General features: G+C 38.5%; 1 protein-coding gene across 4 annotated transcripts in view; it reads left to right on the plus strand.

The window, feature by feature from the left end:
* The window catches only part of ptprr (protein tyrosine phosphatase receptor type R), a 64,985-nt gene that overhangs the window by 21,388 nt on the left and 21,545 nt on the right, over window positions 1–22,052 (plus strand). For 2 of the 4 annotated variants that reach the window (XM_017710648.2, XM_017710647.2), the window contains exon 3: window positions 16,462–16,575. The exons of 1 other annotated variant lie outside the window; for it this stretch is intronic. In XM_017710648.2, coding sequence (XP_017566137.1) covers window positions 16,462–16,575 — 114 coding nt within the window. Of the gene's footprint in view, window positions 1–8,847; window positions 9,306–16,461; window positions 16,576–22,052 lie in introns of those variants that run through there. One more of the 4 variants, XM_037539048.1, reaches the window with a different exon arrangement.

The following is a 22,052-nucleotide window of genomic DNA, read 5'->3' on the forward strand; positions in this document are numbered from 1 at the left end:
TGTTTCTGTGGGTGTTTTTGATGAATCAACATATTCATTTAATCCAACAAAAGGTCTTACTTATTATGGCTCAAATTATGTTAATTTATTGGCCAGTGCATTTTAAAGGCAGTAATATTAAGCAAAGGAATCACTTTACTAATACTGTGTGTAGAGATAACATGATACCCCTTCTGATATTGAAGTGCTGAATATCAGCTGAGGCTGAGTCAGTATTCTCTCTTTAAAAGCTACTATGTTTTGTACAATTAACTGTTGTTTAATTGAATTCCACCAATTTTTCAAACTTCTGCATAATTCAGTGTTTAATATGCAAATGAAGTAATTCAGAGCAGTTTGATGTGAAACTTACCAAGTCAGAGTTGTTCACAGTGATAATGATAGGAACCAGATGCCGGAAGAGTTTACAAATATAGGGACAAATATGCTCCCTGATGCCTGAGACATTGTTTTACAAAAGTTTTGTGATGATATTTTGACCAAAAATATCCAGGACAGGGATACATGCAGGGAACTTGATAGACTTCTGCACATTTTAATGCAAAATTGCCATTGTTTTTAAACTGTCTTTTGCTGGATTTAACATATTGTAAAAAAATAAACTATATATATATATATATATATATATATATATATATATATATATATATATATATATATATATATATCCATCCATCCATCCATCCATCCATCCATCCATCCATCCATCCATCCATCCATTTTCTAAGCCACTTCTCCGTCAGGGTCGCGGGGGGTGCTGGAGCCTATCCCAGCAGTCTTTGGGCGGAAGGCAGGATACACCCTGGACAGGTCGCCAGTTCATCGCAGGGCAGACAGTCACTCACACACTCACACCTAGGGGCAATTTAGCACGTCCAATTGGCCTGACTGCATGTCTTTGGACTGAGAATTTTCCCTGCAATGATTTAGGGTGGCACAACTCAGGAATATATATGGCATTATTGCTATACAATATTTTTGCTTTCTAAATAAGAAAGATAACACAGTTTTAAGGCAAATTAAATATATGTTAATATATTTATTATATAAATGTATTAAGAATTTAGCCTTTTCTACTTTATGAAAAAAGTATTAAGTCTAACCTATAGCCTGTGCTAGATATACATTGTAAAGCAAAAACAAAGCAGATTGTTTAGGCTAAATCTTTTAGGTACTCATTTAAGCAATATATTTAAAAAGACACCTTTCTTTAGCTTTAAGAATAAAGTATGGAAGACTTAGACCTGGGTTTTTATGTCCTTGTTGTGCGCTAGAAAAACCACTGTGTTCCCCTTGTGTGATTTCAGAGAGGACCTGAGTGGGGTAACAATGTTCCCGGTGGCACTAAAAACTCTCTCTGATTGTGTGCTCGTTGCACAAATACACATGTTCTCTAGGGCAACTTTAGAAAGCAGAGGAAATCTAACCTGATAGTTGTGCCACCAGGTAAATGGATCAGTATTGAAGCCTGTGGGCTTCTTCTGTAGGTAGTGTGTGGGTTGGGTATCTGCTCAAGCTCTTCTGGGTCACCTGGGTTGTCTGTGACTTCAGCAGGTCTTCAAGGTTTCGTTCTTCACTCCCAGCATAGAACATAAACAGATAGACACTCTATGATGTAAGCAGGTGCTAGGTTGTTTTGAGCTTTAAAGACTAGTAGCAGATCCTTAAAATATATCCTGAATGATACAGAGATATGGCTGTCTGGATATTTTCATTGCATTATTATAGACTGAGATCTGCTCTTTGAGAATATCATAATGTACCTGCAGTTTAGTTTTCCTCCATAAGCACTCTGATTTACCACAGTTTCTCTTAAGCTGGCGTATTTCTGCATTCATCCATGGATTTTTAAGAGTGCGTGAGCTTTTCTTTCTTTTTATTGGGGCTAGAAGATCAAGGCTTTCCCATAATCTAGCACTTAGATTGGAGACTAGGTCATTGCAGGATGGAGTCGTATCTGTATTCGCTGAACAATTAGAAACAGTTTTAAACTTCTCAACTGTTTCTAGTCAGTGTAGTGTCTGAGATTTGAGATGCCTTTGTGTTTAAACCTTTAGTGTTGACCAGATCTAGGATGTGACCTAGCTTGTGTGTAAAGCTGCCCACATGCTGCTTCAAATGAAATGTCTCTAGGAATCTAATGAATTACTGAAGGAGTATCTGAAGGACTATCGATATGTAAGTTAAAGTCCCCACACAAAAGGATCTTATCATAGTTTGTGGACGCTACTGATAATAATTCCACAATTTCTGACATAAATTTACTATTTTGCTTTGGAGGTCTGTATATTACAATTATTAACAAAGGCGTATCATTAAAAATATTGATTGCAACATACTCAAAAGACATGAATTCACCAATAGAGGTACTTTTGCAGATTGTCACTATTATAAATACAAGCCACTCCTCCTCCTCCTCCTCCTCGTCTGCCCTGTCTTACTGTATGCATAAATCTACTTTTCAGGAGCAGCTTCAACTAGAGTTGCTGTGCCATCATCACTAAGTCATGTTTCAGACAGAAACATAAAATCTAGCTTATGCTCCTCAATAAGATCTCTAATCGGCAATGTTTTGTTATTTAGTGACCTTACATTGAGTAGAGCAAGGTTTAATTATCTGCTAGTTACACTGTGTTTTGGGGGGACTGATCTTTTTAAGGTCTACGCAAATTATCAGGGTTTTGACTGAGCAAAATCTCCCTACACAACTAGCTGTAGTGTTAAGACGGCAGAAACAGAGATGAATGGTAGCAATTAAGGGGAAATTGTCTATATCAGTATAAGCACTTACCTGTCTGGTGATGCTACTACTTACCTGTCCGTTGTCTATTACAGTTAAGTGCACTCAGGCCTGGTGTAGTACTTTCTCAATATTCCCAGATAAGATAACAGACCTGCGGTGGCTCACATGTAGTCCGTCCCTGCAGTAGAATGCCAGTCGCTCCCAGAAAGCACTCCAGTTGCTCACTTAGCCATCGCTGTTGTTCTTACACCAGCCTTGGAGCCAGCAGTGCAGCACTTAGAACCCGCTGAACACCTCGCTTCCTCTCTGGTAGGTGGGCAGTAGCCCCGAGATGGACGACCCTGGCCTTGGTTGTCTTCTTAACGGTGTTTAGAAGTAATCTGAAATGCTACATGAGGGCTTCGCTCTGACAGGAAGAGATGTCATTCACCCCTGCGTGAAGAACTATGGTGCCGACGTCCCGTGTTTGGTCAGATCCCCGGGAAACCACTTGGAAATATCCAGGACCCGGGCACCTGGAAAACGACAAACAGCCGAATTTCTTCCTGAGCAAGTTACTTTAAGATGTCTCACTATTGAATCTCCAATAATAATAACTGACTCTCTCTCTCCGAGGCACTGAAACAGCTGACGAGCTGAGGGCTTCAAACCAGTTACTGGAGGTGAAATTGGTGAAACCATCTCTTTCCCTGGCCACGCTGGTGTTCCCAGCCTTACTCTGGTGCGGGCAATCCTGGTGTTAAATGTGGTAGTAGCACTATAGATATAACGTCTGGTTCCTAGTACTGTAATGGTGAACAGTTTTCACTCTGTAAATTTCTCTAGAAAGGCGCATTTCACACCAAACCACTCTGAATGATTTTGTTTACATGTAAGCCATTGAATGATTAAGTAATTTTGCTAAATCAGTGGAGTTCCTCTTTAAGGGAAAAATTGTTAACATTGTATCTGATGTTAGATGAGCTTTCCGAGCTCACAAAGGGATGAGAGAGGTTGCAGAAGTTAGTGAAGCCTCTAGGGTGAGCTGGAATGAAGTGGGCGAGTAGAAGTCTGTTCACAGTCTCTGTAAATAGCTGAAAAAGGTGGAGCCACAGATGATATAGGCTGAAGATCTGTGTGTGAGGACACTTTTAGCAGTAGGTGTTAATGGTATGAATCTCTCTCAGGTAGAGAATGTGACTGCACAGCACAGAGTTGACTCTTGTTGTTCACACCAGCAGAAAAGACGTTCTGAGAGAAATCTCAGTCCCCTTTTTTTCTTAAACATTTCTGTATAATCAAAGTATTAAGATGTAAACAAAGTTATTCAGCATGGTTTGATGAAACGTGCTATGTTCAAGGGAAAATAATTGAGTCAAAGTAGAGATGACAGGACTGAGATGTCTGAAAAGTGTAAAGCCTCTGAAAGCTCCCTCAGCTTCTGTTATTGCCACCTGATGCCTCAGACATTGTTTTTGATAGTTTTGATGTAGGTTTTTGGTCTAGAACATATTTTTAAAATCATCAAACAACTCTTAGCCATCAAATTATGCAGAAAAATTGGTGGTATATCTCTTTAAGAAATTAAGTGGTGTATGAATAAGAATAAAAGTAAGAATAAGTGGTGATGCAGGTGCAGCAAAGCCATGTTCTGTCCATTTGCTCCCTATACAAATGCATTCTTTTGATGCGAGTTTGGACAGGCTTTACAGAATGTTAGCAAAAATCCCACCCATATTTTTGTATTCGTGCACTGAGGGGATAGAGTCGTTGTAGTTGTCCTGTGTAATATATTTAGCATTAGTATGGTGACAATTTAAGCATTTTTTTTCTATTTTCAGTTACTTTTATTTTTTTATATTTTATTTTACTATTTCTGCTTAGTAATTTAGGTTTTAGTTTTTTTTTCTCTTTTCAATGCTTTTTCATTTGGTATGTGTTTTCATTGGTAAACTACCTGAGCCCTGCTACGTGCATTATAGTGTGCAAATATCCTTGACAATAATGTGCATGGCTTTAACTTTGACTTAGGATATGAAAGGTGGGCAATTTGGAAAGAATATATTATTTTGATACATAATACATGATGTATCTCAATATTTATATTTTTACCCAGCTGATCAGATTAGAACTGAGTAAAAAGAACCAGTAGTGCTACATTAAAAGTAGTATCAAAAACTGTAAATACAATGATTTTTAATGAATATGAGTGAGTGACATTTTAATCTCACATACGGGGAAATTTAACCCATCCGTGAAATGAAACACCACATGCACACTAGTGAACACACACACTAGGGGGCAGTGAGCACACTTGCCCGGAGCGGTGGGCAGCCCTATCCATGGCGCCTGGGGAGCAATTGGGGGTTAGGTGTCTTGCTCAAGGACACCTCAGTCATGGACTGTCGGACCTGGGGATTGAACCGGCAACCTTCCGGTCACAGGGCCAGTTCCCTAACAGTTCCCTAACCTCCAGCCCCCGACTGGGCAATATCTGGGCTACTATGTTGCACTAAATCCAGTTGAACGGTAACTATTTTGTTCTCTTTATAATGAAACACGCAGTTGGTCACCGATACACAATATTTTCAGAAAATTGTAGTGTGATGTAATTCATCATGAAAAGGTTATGTACTGCTGTTTTAATGTTTTAAGAAATGTTGAGATCTAGTTGATTTTAAACAGTACTAAACATAATAGATTCATGAGATATTTGTTGGCTATAAAGACAGTGTTGATTATAGCACAAACCTAGAACATATAGCTTGACTTAACAGCTTAATTCCCATCAATCTCTATTTATTAGTGTCCTAGAATGAAATCTAATCAAATTGCACTGAGGAATGGGGTTGTGAATCTCTTGTATGAAAGGTTGGCAGGGCTTATCAAAATGAACACCTGTAGCCTGACACAGCACAGTATTTATCTATTTCTCTGAGAAATTGGGGCTTTGCAGCCCTAAAAAAATATGAATGTAGTACATTAATAATGCAGAGAGCCTAATACGATTATGCCTGATCCACATACAGTAAGTAAAACAGCCATGAGGTCACGTTGTGACTGATTTGATTTCCCAGTTTTTCTTGTCCTGAAGCAGAAGCAACACTGTATTCTACCTCTTCATTACAGAATATCATACAACTGTGTTGATTGTGTGTTTTAGAGGACCTCTGTCTTTCTTTAAGAATGACTAATTTGGACTTTTAAAATGTGTAATTGGCCTTCAATGTCTAACATAGTCTAACAAATAGACAAATTATAGTGTTATACTTACGAGTAGGAATGTACCATGGCAATTTTTTTACTCTGATGAAACAAATCAATATTAGCCATAATAAGAATAAAAACTTTCTGAACTGTGTTTGTGATCCTTCAGTAACTGTTGCAGAACATCCTGGAATGCTTCTTTTATGTGATAGATAACACAGTAGCACAAAAAAGCTCTAATTTACACACCTGGGTCCAATTAAACTCTGCCGGGTATTAGATCTCCAGGACCAGGATTGGGCAACCCTGCTCTAATTCCACATGTTGATCCAACTTACTTCTACCCAGCCTGGAAATGACTTTCCCGACCCTGGAAGCAATTTTAATATGATAATAGACAACAGACAAATACTCTGAATGTATAACTGATGATACTATAGATGAGAGGGGTAAAGCAGGGTTAACTAATCAGCAAACTTTGTTGCTGAATTTTAAATAGTTGGCACTGCATTGTGGAAAACCATACACATCACAGCAGCTTGGCATCAGTCATATTATTAAGCATTTGTAATCCACTTGTACGTTCCGTAGGTTGAAGCCAGGTTTCATAACGAAAACATTAGACAACAGCCATGTTTTTGTTTAGAATGTTAACAATTAAAGCTGACATTAGTCATTATCACATCTTCCCACACATCGAACAAAACAAACACATTAAAATCACTTTCATTCACAATGAAGTTTACCTTTAGTTCCTAGTTACTGGCCCCCTCACTATTGCCAGGTAGCAGTTGCCTGGATACGGGGGCTGTCTAAGTAGTGCATTTGCAAATCTCTCTCTCTCTCTCTCTCTCTCTCTCTCTCTCTCTCTCTCTCTCTCTCTCTCCCTCTCCCTCTCCCTCTCCCTCTCCCTCTCCCTCTCTCTCTCTCTCTCTCTCTCTCTCTCTCTCTCTCTCTCTCTCTCTCTCTCTCTCTCTCTCTCTCTCTCTCTCTCTCTCTCTCTCTGTAATGTTGTATTCTGTGTATTAGCTTGCTTCAGAGACCTACTGTGTTCAATAGTTGGAATGGGTAGATTCAGTTGGCTTGCCGTTTGTTTACACTGAAGTGTTATATGTGGATTCTTTGCTTTATTTAGCACACAGAATACTCATACAAAAGGAGCTGTTCACTTTGCATGTGACATCCTTTATTGGTATGACTGACAAACAATGACCACTGATTTTATACTGAGTTTTATGGAGTCCTGTGAGACCAGCTTCAGGGTAACTGGTACAGTATTCCATTCCAACATTATACTTCTGTCAGACGCTCCTATAATCCACCCTTTGAATTTGAATATGTCAGAATATTTTGTTTGTTCAGTTATGGCCCCTACACATACTGTAGGTGTGTTCATAGTGCAACCAGGGCAAGCTGGCCTTTTCTCACTCCTCAAACACACCCTAAAAACGAATCATTACACCCACACATGGTGGTCTTCATTCATCCTCTTACACCAAACCTCAGTCAGGGGTTTATGTCCTGTGTCATACTATAGTGTAATGTATTTAATGCTCATTTACTGAACTTCAGGCTAAATGTTACTGTGAATGAAAAATAGAGCTGACAATAGGCATGTAACCAGTGGGTTGTATGCCAAAATAAAGGACAAAAACAAAACAGCTATATTATGGATATCATCAGTACTTTTAGAACATAGAACAACTGCTTGTTTCATAAAATAGAGATTTAAACCATTTAGAAATAGTATGTAAACAACAGTAAGCAGTGTATAGTGATAGCATAAACTGCATAGTAACATATGGCTGATTGGATGTCAGTTAATTATGCTGTTATCTTTAATTATCAGTGTACGTTTTCATTATGATTTTCATAGAATTTTCATTGCATGCATTTTCTTAAAATTATCTAAATAAAAAAAGTTAAAGTTATGCTGTAGCACTTTCATGCAAGATGATACTGAAATTATTGTAACATCAGAAAATTTGTTGAGTTTGGACAGATGTTTAGATTTGATCTCAAACTGATATTTGATGACATATTTACTGAGTAAAACACCAACATATCTACACTTTATTCCTTTTGCTGAATTTGCAACCATATGCAAATGAATGTATTTCTCTGAAGTGTGAATCCAGGTAGATGTAATCTCTACAGTCTCTACATTGAAACAAGGCAATGTACAGATACATACATAGAAAATTTCAGCCACATCAGTGCATTCCTATATAACTACACTACAAACAAACACACTTAAGATGTATAAATGATGAAAGAAGGAATATATGTAGTCCATGAAGCTGGTAGTAAGTATTTTACGTTTGCCATTGTTGTTTTGCTGCTCGATGTACTCCATTCCAACTTTTTCACAAATGTAAAAAAAAAAAAAGTGATATGGTATCATGACAATTTCTTCATGTGTCCTGGTTTTATTTTCTGCCATATCTGCCTAACAATGGTAGCATGTAATGATAGTAAGCTGTAACGTTGGCGCATGTAGTACACAGCCAAATGACTTTGTTTTCAAATGGCTGCCTGCCTTTGAATTAGACGGAATGCTACCTAGTCTGCATTTGAGTGCATGTGTGTGTGTGGTCATTATCATCTGCAATTTCATTTCTGTAATGTGTCCCTCATCCCCCCCACCCCCCATTGTGTAGGTGAGTCATTGTGCTAAATCAGTCTCAGTGGGCCTCAGGTTCAGGCAGAAGAGCTTGTCGGCCCACCCGCCACCCACCATCCTCGGCACAGCGCAGCCCCGCTACCTCCACTTTACGCTATTACCATAATGACTCCAAATTTCCACCACCGCTGTATACAAACCTGTTCTCGCAGCAGGAGCTAGCAGGAGCTAGTGGTGCAGAATGCTCATTTGGCTACAAGAAAAGGAGCTCAGAAGCTGCAAACAGAGGGCAAGCGACACATATTTGGAACAGGAACAATGTTGCACTTCACTACAAGAATTGTCAAGCCTTTTTAAGAGTGTCTCAGTTAACAAGAGAGTACTTGAGCAAATTTGAGAAAGACGAAAGACGAAAATCTGTGGTTGCTTCGAGTAGCACAAGTGCAGTTGATTAGGAGACCTGTTTCTTAGTTTTGCAAAGTGATGTCAGGCCAAAGGGACACCAGAAAACTCTCTCTATGCAGGACACGGAGCAAGCATTCAAGAAACTCTACCTGAACATGGTCTCGTTCTGGACACAGGAGAACAGAGGGCAAGATGTTTAGGAGGCTCTCAGCAGGAGATCAGTGTTAAAGATCTGTGGAGATTCGTAGTGCTAAGGGAGCAGGGTCGACTCCAGCTGGTGCCTGGAGTCGCGCAATGACAGATGACGGAGGCTCAGCTTGTCTCTGCATCTCTTGGCAGGTCTATCAGGTGAGCCATTTGATAAATGTTTCTTTTGAATTTAGTCAGTAGACTGAGTTTGTACTTCATGCCTCTGCTGTTCTTGTGGGGTTTCCAGTCCCTGTGGTGTGTTGTTTGTTGTCTGGTAGCTGAAGCAAGAGCTCAGGGCTTTTAGTGTATTTGTTGTTGGAAAACACATCTTCTTTTAACTTGGATCACTTGTTTTGTCCGTCTTTGCTAGGAGGGTTAGTGACCAAATATTGTTAAGAATAGTTCACTGAAAAATGCACTGTTACCACCTTTTTCCCATTTTTGTAAATTAAGAGTGACGTGTTATTCGAGAATTTAATTTCACTTCTAATAAGAACCATCTTATTGTTTGTTATTTCATATTACTGTTATGACTGTTTTTATATTCTTGCTTGTTTCATTGTTTTTATTTATTTTGTCTGATTTAATATTCATATGATCTTAACTGTATACATTTTCATCTCTTTTTTAATTCACTGTGAAGCATTTTGAGCTGCATTTATGTATCATATTCCCCATACACTCATGCTTGCATCTATGACTGTCAGACACTCCTGGAGCGTAGTAAATAATACGGACACTAATACACTACCAGCTGTTGAGCAGCAGACTCCTGGCTCAATGCAAGCAGCAAGGGCAAAATAAGATGCAGCTCATCGACTGTTCCTTTCATATATCTCTCTAACGCTCGGTCTCTTGGTAACAACCTGGGCTAACATTAACTCAGACTGTAACTACACAGCAGGAGATGAGGGATTACTGAAAGATGCCTGACTCAACCTTTCAGCTAAAGTTATGATGTTAGCGTCTTATGCCTTATCTGCACTTATTTGTGATTAATTTGTGATAAAAAAAATGAATGAATTGTTAATAAAAAAAAGAATTTCATTTGGTATAATACTCAGTATATGTACCTCCCCTCAAAATACTGGTGTTAACGGATTTTAATTGAACATTTTTAAATTACTGGTTGTCTTCAACATGCGTTACTTCAGTGGCGCATTTGTACCCATCAGTCAGTGGCGTGTGCCAGAATTTGCAAGTTTTAACTTCTCATTGAGGTCAAATTAAATGCACCAATCAGGAGGCTCTTCTCTTGTATAAGAAAGCTATTTAGGTGCTGGTTGATTTGCTTAATGTTATTGTCTATTTCTCTGATAACACAAGGCCAAGTGCAGTGAAACAAACTTTTTAACCCATTAGGTTAAAATTCACTGCTGTGAAACCACAGCGAGGGCAAAAAACTTCTTAACTAAACCAGGAGATTTGACAGCTGTGCATAGGTAATTTAGGAGGTCAGTTAGGCTTCTTGTTCTGCACAATGATGTGATTGCATACATCATTGAAAAAAGGACAGTTGTATTTATTTATAGCAAATACTCACAGTGAAATTGTAGAATATTTGGTGCCATTGGTGTTTCCAAACAAAACTTTGGTAACATTTTTAGGATTAGGGTTAGGATTAGTACCAGAGTTAGATTTAGGACTAGAGTTACAGTTAGTTTTGGGTTTTGGGTTAAAATTGAGGGTAGGTTTAGAGCCAGGGTTGGGGTTTGGAAGATAAGTGTCTAAAAAGCATGCACAGGGGGCTCTCAAATATACAGTGGTACCTTGTTTTTTGTTGTAGAGCATTTTTCAAAATCATTGGTAATCTGTGATTTGCTTTTTAATTTATGGTAACTTCAATTTATGGTACCATGTGGTGCTGATGTTATGTTGTTATTTGATAATAGTTTCTTGTTGTTAACAGTGATTTTTCACATCTATGAAAAATTGTTCTGCAAACTAGTTGTGTGTGTGTGTGTGTGTGTGTGTGTGTGTGTGTGTGTGTGTGTGTGTGTTATTCACAGGGGTATATTAACTAATCAGTGTGTTATTCACTAGTAAGTGTTAGTTCCTGTTATTCCTCTCATTCTGGCCATATGCCCAAACACACACTCACTTGTGCTCCTTCTGCCTGTGCTTTGTTCTGTCCTGGGTACAACATGCCATTACACAGTAACAGTCACAACAGGATTTACAGAGCAGTGATGCATTTATTTTCTCTGTACATACAGTACTGTACGAAGAGACTGCCCTTCATTTATTTATTTTCCAGGGGACATTAAGTACAGTTTGCCAATTTTTAAGTGTCAGTTTTTCAAAGAAATCTGCGGGGATATTTTTCCGCACCTCCAAAGTTCAGTCATAAAAACCGGTTGCATGTTTTACATCTCACGATCCAAGTAATCACATTCCAATGCATTCAGCAGTGGTGGACAGTAACTAAGTAAATGTAATTAGTTACTGTACTTAAGTAGTTTTTTTCGTGTATCTGTACTTTACTTAAGTATTTCCATTTTGGGCGACTTTTTACTTTCACTCCACTACATTTCAATGTCAAATATCTTGCGTTTTACTCCACAACATTTTGAAAAATCTGTTGTTCCTTTTGGTTTCTGTGTGTATAAAAACATAACATGTCAAAACAAAAGAAGCGCAAAGCAAGAGCACCAATCAGGGCACAGCGGTCACTTTGTTCTAAGCTGTTGACCTGTTGGTCATACCAACCCAGCGCAAACACATGGTTCAAGCTCAGTGCAGCAGCATAAACTTTTGGGAGCACATACGTCGACCTAAATGATGAACTAACCTAACTTTGTGTAAATAGACCACAATATAGAAACATGTACACATATGCAGTCGTGACTGACGTGTTTCTTTCTGAATTTATATAAACACTTTCATTTTATAGTAAATTTAGTTTAGTTTATGTTTATGAACATAGACCTACAGATCAATACAGTAAAGGAAAACTTATTTGTGAACCTGAGTGTAACGCGGAGCGAGGTAGTGGACGCATGTGTGGAGGTAAGCGACTTTTATTGAGGGCAAATCCAAAATCAGGGTCATCACGGTCCAGGGTCATTGAGCCAATATGGATAGATTGTGGGTCAGACATGATATAAACCAGAAACAACCAACAACAGATTCAAACAAAGCAACCAAACACAGACCGATACAACAAACAAAGACCGGCAAACACTAAGGGCAAGCACAGGGCTTAAATAACAAAGGGTAACGAGGGACAGGTGAAAACAACGATGGGTGGAGACTTGAATCGAGGGGGCTGGACTAGAAAAACCAAAACAAAAACACACATGGGCTAAACACATGGACAGGACTGGGAGGGGCCAATTGTGACACTGAGTTTAAAGCAATTTTTTATTCAAATTGTAACTAAGTTACAAAGTAATCTTAAACTGAAACTTTGCTTGTTTGTAAAAAGTGATTTCAGAGCCACTCGGTTCTCCCTGATGGAAACTGTTTACCTTCAGTGTTTTGTGCTTATGATAATTTTAATAGACGTCAGCGTCACTAATTAATGACGTTCTATTAAAAGACTGGTTTACCAACAGAGACGCTGGAGGATTTTCACCTAAAATGAGTTCATGAAGCGAGTCTTGTTATAAAAATGATAACAGGACATCAGAGCCAGAATTAATCTTTTAGTACTTTTATTTTTGATACTTAAGTATCAAAGTACTTTACTCAAGTAGAGGCCTAGAGTAAGGACTTTTACTTTTACTGGAGTAATATTTAACCTTGGGTATCTCTACTTTAACTCAAGTACATGATTTGTGTACTTCGTCCACCTCTGGCATTCAGTGATGTTGAGGTCTGGATGCTCTAGTGGTCAGTCTATTCTAAGAATAACAGCAGTGTCTTTGTTTGATTTGCAGATTTTTTTGTCTGTTTCCTTTTCTAAGCAATGGCTTCTTAAGGGCTACACATCCTTTCAGATCCATAGTGTACAGTTAAGTCACTGTTTCAGTGACCAACACAAGCATTCTGTGGGTAGAAACAACAAAAGACTGGCAACACAGCCTTCATATTACCCCCAGAACTTAAGGCCAACAATTGTGATTAAACATTGCTGTCTGTGTATGTATTGCAGCAGTAAGTCGTAGATGGCAGTAATCAGAGCTGTATTCTTCTCTTAACTGTGTTTGTTACATCAGTGCTGCATTATTTCCCGTGTCTTAACACACCTGATTCAGCTCATGAAGGGCCTAATAATCAGTTGATGAGCTGCATCAGGAGTTTGAATGTAAGGAATAGTTGAAACTGTATGGAGCTGTAGGTCTCTAGAAGCATGGCTAATAACCCCTGATTTAAACAGCTGCTCACCTAGTGGCTACATTAGGTAGTGCCAGGGATCATTTTAACACCATAATTGTATAATTGCTAAGGCATGAATATATGTTCTGAAAATACGTTTTATTTTAAATGAAGCTATTTGGAAAGTGTCTCTGTAACTGAAATGTCAGTACTAGTGTACTACATGGCACACAATTAAAATGAACTATAAAATTATACCTCCACAGCCCATTTTGAATCAATTATTCACAGTCTGAGTAGTTCACAAAATGAATTTGATCAGAAGTCAGCATTATTGTTCTGAGATGCTTTAAGGCATGTCCTGTTCTAAAAGTGTCTTCGGGGGTTATGACTGTGCCCACAGGTGGTTTATTTATGACTCTGAGGCTTTGTGGGAGTACTTCACATGGTTTCTCAGAAAGAGCTTGCTGCTGAGACAAAAACTGGGTTTGACAAAGACAATCAAAAAGATGTGAGATGAGCAGAGTCCTTTTCTGAGTGTGTCTGCTTCCATTTTTTTGTTTTGAATGTAGTCTGCAAATTTTAAAAGAGGTGCCTGAAGAAGGTGATGGAAGTTAAGTGCTATCTGTTGCTGCAGTAGCGTGGGCGATTAGTGTGCACTGCTAGATCTACTGTGACCTCTCATTCTCCCACCTCCTTGGCCTTTGCTTTCTACCCTCTGAGGCTGCTCATTTCCTTACACCATTTCGCCTTTCAGTCTGATACAAATGCAGTACCACTGTGCTTCCCCTTTTCTCTGAAGAAAATTTTAACTAATTTTTAAACATGATGTTTAAACATGTTGATGTGAAACTAAATATTGATTTAAATCTATTAATATGTTCACACTGCTAAACACAGAACCAATATTTTAACATTGGTTGATGTTTGGCTTGTACGTACATTTGGGATGCATTCAGATTTGGCAAGTTTGGTATGATTAAAACATCGATCTCGGTTCAGTTCTTTGAGCTCTGCTGCAGTTCATTTGAAGTATGAACGCCATAAAGACCAAGTACATGCAAACAGAGCCATCATTTTTCCTCTGCATACTTTTTTGGTATGTGGAAAAGATACATTTCTGATACTGTTTTGATACATGCGTGTATTTCTCATCTCTTTGGGGGCAGTCGTGGGCTGGAGGTTAGGGAATCAGCCCTGTGACCGGAAGGTTGCCGGTTCAATCCCCTTGGCTGACAGTCCATGACTGAAGTGCCCTTGAGCAAGGGCACTCAATTGCTCAATCCCTCAATTGCTCCCTGGATGACGTGGATAGGGCTGCCCACTGCTCCGGGCAAGTGTGCTCACTGCCCCCTAGTGTGTGCTCACTAGTGTGCATGTATGTGGGTGTTTCACTGCACGGATGGGTTAAATGCAGAGGTCTAATTTCAGTGTGCACAAATGGTTGTTAATTCTAATTCTTCATATGTTTTGAATCTATTATAGAAAAGATAGTTGTGGCTTTAAAATGAGACTGAGGCATATTTGAAAAATATACAGCTTATTGTTCGAATATCACAAGACATAGATAAAGATAACAGCCCAGATAGAACAACATGATTCTGAAAGCTGGGTGGACATTATCGTAGTTATTGTATTGTTTTGTTGTGACAAAATTTGCCCAGTCAGTTGTGACCTTTTAGTTGTATAACTTTTGTCTTTTTTGTTCAAAAAGATTCATTCGATTTCAAAATGATTTATTACACTTGTAAATCATTACAGAACAATGCAGTTTAAGTCAGCATGAAGTTTATTAAGTAGTTTTGTTTATTTAGTGCTCAGTATGACCTATTCCAGCTAGACAGACAGCATCGATTCAATAGTCAAATTGATCCCATACTCGATTGAGCATGTCAGGTGTCACTGTACTCACAGCTCTTTCAGTGCAATTTTGGAGATCATCCAGTGTTGTGGAACTGACGACGAATGCTCTGAGCTGTTGGAGGTTCGCTGCCGATGAAAGTCACGTTGTACAGTTACCACGGATTCACTCCTTTTGAAGGGGAGAAAGCAAAACACTTTCTGCTCAGGAGTCCCCATCTCCTCAAAGACAGAAGGGAGCCATCTTCCAGTGGCAGTCAGAAACTCTATGACCCGTCTTTCAATTGGTATGTGATTGGCTGCTAGGCGCCTCACGGTTGTAAAAATATGGCTCTTTGAAATCGGACGAATCTTTTTAAATCACCCTGTGTTTTAAATTTGGATATGAATTATGCTAAGCAGATCAGAACTAAAATGCAACAGTGTATCATTTTCTTACTTTGGTCTGGACAAAGGGAACCGAACTACAAGTACAAACATACCCTTAGTTAAACAGAGGCACTAAAAATGCTGACAATTGCATGGGGAAGGTGGGAAGGATAGACTACTTTTAGCATTGGTATCAGTATACATAGTTAAACAGAGACAAGTTTATTTTGACTAACTATTGACTAACTAGCTAGTTAGTGTGATCTCCTTTACTTGTATTTATTTCAGAGACCAGATGCCCACTTAGCACCACACACACTTATTATGCCACTATCACACTGGCGTTACTGCAGTGCTAACAATGGTCCACCAGCCAAAATGTTTTGTAATGTAATTCATTTCATTTAATCTCTAGAAAGTATTTTTTTCCACTTTAAAGTCTATTAAAATGCTAACAGAGTGATAACCAGTTAGTTTTGTTGCTTTTGTGTAGTGCTAACTGGCCACATTAGCCATTCTGTTTGGGGTATTCTTTTAAATGCAGAGACACAAATGGGTGAAGCTGCTGGGGGTGGCGTTTTTCGCAACAGCTATTCAGGCCTTGCACACTGACATAGCTCCCTCAACAGCCCCCTGACAGGCTCCATTTGTGACATTTGGTCAGAGCAGGGCTCGTTTCCATGGTGACGCATCTCCGGCTTTTTCTCTCTCTCTCTTGTCTCTCGCTGCATCTCTTTCTGTTGTTATCTCTATATCTTTGTCTCTGCTTCTGTCTATCGCTGACTCTTCCTTTCACTCTCGCTGCTTACCTTACTCTCCCTCTCAGGCTCTGCAGGTGGATGTACGGCGGTTAAATGTAACCCTTCTGCGTTCATTTCGTGAAGGTGTGGCCGCTGCCCTGGACATTTCACCCAAACAAGTGCACATCAATCGTCTAAATGTAAGAACAGTTGATGGATTAAACCTGTTTGCACCAGTCATCAAATCAGTTTTTTTTTTGCTTTGATTTTTTAAAAACAATTCCATTGATGTCTATTTGATTTATTAGTTTTAATCTGAAGTTTATTCTTAAATATTCAGTAACAGTTTTCATATATGCATATATTGTCAGACTTCACTGCTGTATAGTGCATGCTATTACAAGTTTTAAGTCTTATTGAAGGTTCAGTCTTGTTTCACAACTGGGGCTAGTGACATCTGCTTGTCATTACGGTACACATTTGTGTCAGTACGTTTAATTGAAACTGTAAGCTTAACAGAAGTTTACTTAACCATAGCATAACACAGTTCTACTTCTGAAAGTAAAGGCATACGGAACTCAGCTATGAAGACTGAAAGCTGGTTGTGCAGTTTTATGATTGTTTGAGCATGTTTGAGCGTGTCTTCTGGTTGCTTCTTTGGACTTACCAAAGATGTCACGTTATGGAATGTAAATCCTGAAAAAAGGAAATGAAAATGAAACCAGTAAAATGTAAATGAAAACCTCTTTTTGCCATTTCTTTTTCCAAACATCTGCGCAAATATGCTGCCAAAATTGAAAATGAAATGAAATGCCTTCATTTGCAATTTAATTTTTCGCATGAGCTCGAGCCATTTGTGACGAAAGTAAAAGTAAATTGAAAACGCCTATTTGTCATTTAATTTTAGTCGTTATTCTGGTTTTTCACAGCCAAATCTAAAATGAAAACGCTAACAGACAAAAGAAAACACAAACTCCACTTTGGCTTTGGCTTTTCTTCATGAAATGCAGAATACGTGTAAAAACTAAAATCAAAATGCAAAGTTTACTTTCTTCTTTCTTTTTCATAGCGATCGGCTGCAAGTCTGACAAAATTAAAATGAAAATGCAAAACGTATAAATCAACAGCAAAGTGACCGTCTGTGATTCCAGTTTTCTTTTTCTAACTGATCAACATGCAAATATATGTTAATTAGCACTAGGCGGGGCTACAGGGTACATTTTAGGACATCCTCAGCCGTCTGCGTCAGAAATGTATTCTGCATTTCACAAAGAAAAGCCAAAGCCAAAGTGAAGTCTGTGTTTTCTTTTGTCTGTTAGCTTTTTCATTTTAGATTTGGCCATGAAAAACCACAATAACGACTAAAATGAAATGACAATTAGGCGTTTTCAATTTATTTTTATTTTTGTCACAAACTGCTCGTGCTCATGTGAAAAATGAAATTGCACATGAAGGCATTTCATTTGATTTTCAGTTTTGGCAGGATATTTGCGCAGATGTTTGGAAAAAGAAATGACAAAAAGAGGTTTGCACGTACATTTTGTTGGTTTCATTTTCATTTCCTTTTTGGCAGGACTTCTTTTTGGCCTCCCATAGTCATGTTAGGATTGTGTCATTTGTTTCTCTGATATAGAAGTTCGCTTTTCACTAATGTCCTCTGTTTCCTTAAGGAATGCATTGCAGCTGATGCAGCAATACTTTGAAGGGCAATTTCACTGATATTTCTGCATTTTTGCAGTCATTGATATGTAAACAAAGTCACTGAGAGTGGTATGATGTGAACTGGTTCGTTGTACAAAAACTAACCCACTCAGATTTTTTAAAGAAAATATTTGTGTACAACACAAATATAGCCATTTTACTTAATATCCAGGACAACCAGTGGACCTTCACATTTCTTCTGAGTTTTTATATGTAATATTGATGATGGCAAAACAGTGGTAAATGACAAAAATTTTAAATAAAAGCTTATGTCAAAATTGTCATAAACAAACTATGTAGTGTATTTGGAAACATTTTATGTAGTAGCTATCTGTGAAGTAGCTTTTAGAGGTGTTGAAGTCCTCAGTCCTGCTTCCTATAAGTTTTCAAACAACTGTGGCTTGATAAGTTTGTCTGGAATGGCTCAGTCATTAGATTCATCAGTAGATTTTCCCTTTATGCATTGCTTACCAATTTTCTCACTCTCGTGTATTTTTCTACCACCAGGCAATATAAAGACATGTTAATTGGATACATTGTAATGTGGAGTTGGGAGTTGGGCTGTGTGCTTTCAGTCTTGTTATTTAACATTAGACTTGGCGTTAGGACCCTTAATGGTTTCACAACCATCCACTTATCTCTGTCACTGAGCTTTAACTTTTAAACCACTGTTCTTCCTGTGGTAGCTTTTCCGTTTTCAAAATGTGCTGTAAAATTTCCCCACCATCTCTTCAGGTTTGGTCTTGCATTTGTTCACAGTTTTTCGTATTTCTCCTTTTGCTTTCTTATGTATTTCCTAGACTACTCAGTGTTTTGTGTTTTTTTTTTTGTAAGCAAAAAAAGTCATGTTATGTATAAATGTTTTTAATTGTTATTTAATCAATTAATAAGTTTGGACACACCTGATTAAATGTATGCGTTTCATAATTACCGATTGCTATCTCTATATCTTTGGTCACACCTGATAAAATACACAAATATTTATTTATTATTTATTTTTAACAATTTGAAGTTCAGGGGTTAGGGTTAGGGACAGCCACCTCCCAAAACAAAATATAAGTGATGATTTTATATACATACACTATATTGCCAAAAGTATTCACTCACCCATCCAAATCAAAGAATTCAGGTGTTCCAATCACTTCCATGGCCACAGGTGTATCAAACCAAGCCCCTAGGCCTGCAGACTGCTTCTACAGACATTAGTGAAAGAATGGGTCGCTCTCAGGAGCTCAGTGAATTCCAGCATGGTACCGTGATCAGACGCCACCTGTGCAACAAGTCCAGTCGTGAAATTTCCTCGCTGCTAAATATTCCACAGTCAACTGTCAGTGGTTTTATAACAAAGTGGAAGTGATTGGGAACAGCAACAACTTAGTCACAAAGTAGTAGGCCATGTGAAATGACAGAGCGGGGTCAGAGGATGCTGAGGCGCAAAGTGTGCAGAGGTCGCTTACTTTCTGCAGAGTCAATCGCTACAGACCTCCAAACTTCATGTGGCCTTCAGATCAGCTCAAGAACAGTGCAGAGAGCTTCATGGAATGGGTTTCCATGGCCGAGCAGCTGCATCCAAGCCTTACAAATCACGATTCTCCATCTGGCAATCTGATGGACGAGTCTGGGTTTGCCAGTTGCCAGGAGAACGGTACTTGTCTGACTTCATTGTGGCAAGTGTAAAGTGGAAGGGGGATTATGGTGTGGGGTTGTTTTTCAGGAGTTGGGCTCGGCCCCTTAGTTCCAGTGAAAGGAACTCTTAATGCTTCAGCAGACCAAGAGATATTGGACAATTTCATGCTCCCAACATTGTGGGAACAGTTTGGGGACGGTCCCTTCCTGTTCCAAAGGACTGCACACCAGTGCACAAAGCAAGGTCCATAGAGACATGGATGAGCGAGTTTGGTGTAGAAGAACTTGACTGTCTCCTGAGTCCTGACCTCAACCTGGTAGAACACCTTTGGGATGAATTAGAGTGGAGACGGCAAGCCAGGCCTTCTCAGCCAACGTCAGTATCTGACCTCACAAATGCGCTTCTTGAAGAGCGGTCAAAAATTCACATAAACACTCCTAAACATTGTGGAAAGCCTTCCCAGAAGAGAAGAAGCTGTTATAGCTGCAAAGGGTGGGCCGACATCATATTAAACCTTGTGGATTAAGAATGAGATGTCACTCATCACTCAAGTTCATATGTGTGTGAAGGCAGATGAATGAATACTTTTGGAAATATAGTGTATATAAGTATATACTTGTGTACTTATATACGTGATATTTATATTCTTAGCCTATTACTCTCTCATTTAATGCCTTGGGTTTAAATTGATCATAACATCACAACAAGGTCTGAACAATTCATTATTTTAAATAGACATTTTTTATAGTGGACTCTAACTAAGACATTTGTACAGTAGGATTGTCAAAAACAGAAGTTCCATATCAATAATATTGAATTAAACTCTGGTTACAATAAAACAACATCTAGTAGTTTTAACTGTATATGTTTTATTTAATAGTTTTGATGTGATCTGTTATTTTAAAATGTAGAAAACAGTAAAACTAGGGAAAACGCTTCTATAAGTTGATGTGTTCAAAGTTTTGAGTGATAGTTATTTGATACAGTGCTGTGAAGTATTTGCCCCTTCCCAATGTCTTTTATTCTTGCGCATTTGTCCCACATTAATGTTTCAGATGATCGAACTGCTCCTAATATTAGACAAACATAACCCAAGTAAACACAAAATGCTGTTTTAAAATAATTAATTAATTTATTGATGGAAAACTGCTGTTCAGCCCTACCTGGCCCTATGTGAAAAAGTAGTTGCCCCCTTTGTTACTAAATCACAAAGTTAACCAAATTCAGTTGACTGTTGGATTCAATTTCACCAGCCACACCCAGGCATCATTACTGCCTGACCTGCAGAAACTAAACACAGCTTAAATAGAACCTGTCTTGCACTGTGAAGTGGGCTACAAGGTCTAAAAATCAGCGCCTAATGCCACGTTCTAAAGTGATAAAAAATACAGATGCAAAAGAAGTAATTGAAATCTGTCAGTCTGGAAAAGGTTACAAAGCCATTGCTAATGCTGTGGGACTCCAGAGAAACGTCTATAGAACTGCAGGCCTCACATGCCTCAGGGAAGGTCAGTGTACATAAATCCACAAAAGACACTGGGAAAAATAGCATCTATGGGAGAGTTGCAAGGTGCAAACCACTGCTGACCAAAAAGAACACAAGTGCTTATCTCACATTTACCAAAAAAAATCTAGGACTTTTGGGATAATATTCTGTGGACTGAGTCAAAGGTGTCAAATTTTTAAAATTTTATTATTTATAATGTTTATACTGTTTCCCGTTTCTATTACTGAGTGCCTTACTTCTATTACTCTGCTGCTGCTGTAATACTGTGAATTTCCCCGCTGTGGGACTAATAAGGGATTATCTTATCTTATCTTATCTTGACTCAGCCATGAAACCAACCTGAAAGCAGATGTCTGGTACCATTTTGGATTCAAAACCATCACAGTAGGAAAGAGTTGGACAAAAGTAAAGACGTATGTAAGCTGTGCAACATGGAGGTGAAATATTGTAGAAATACCACAAATCTGAAACCTAACACGGCATCACCCTGATATTCAAAAAAACGGCAGACTCCAAACAATCTGACCTAGAGAATACATTTGCAAGGCAAGTCCTCTTCTGAATGGCAAAAAAAAAAAAGGTTCACCATAGCCGAGTCAGCGTCCTGACTTGAATCCCATTGATATTGTGGCAAGACCTTAAACGGGCAGTTCATGCTTGAAAACCCTATTGTAGCTGAATTAAAACAATTCTGCAAAGAAGAGTGGGTCAAAATTCATTCACAGCAATGTAAAAGACTCAAGTTATTGCAAATGTTCGATTGCAGTTGTTGCTGTCGTTAGGTTTGGGAGCAATTACTCTTTCACATGACTGATATAGGTTTGAATAAATCTTTATCTTCA

The sequence above is a fragment of the Pygocentrus nattereri genome, chromosome 1 (assembly GCF_015220715.1).
Source record: "Pygocentrus nattereri isolate fPygNat1 chromosome 1, fPygNat1.pri, whole genome shotgun sequence".
Classification (NCBI taxonomy): domain Eukaryota; kingdom Metazoa; phylum Chordata; class Actinopteri; order Characiformes; family Serrasalmidae; genus Pygocentrus; species Pygocentrus nattereri.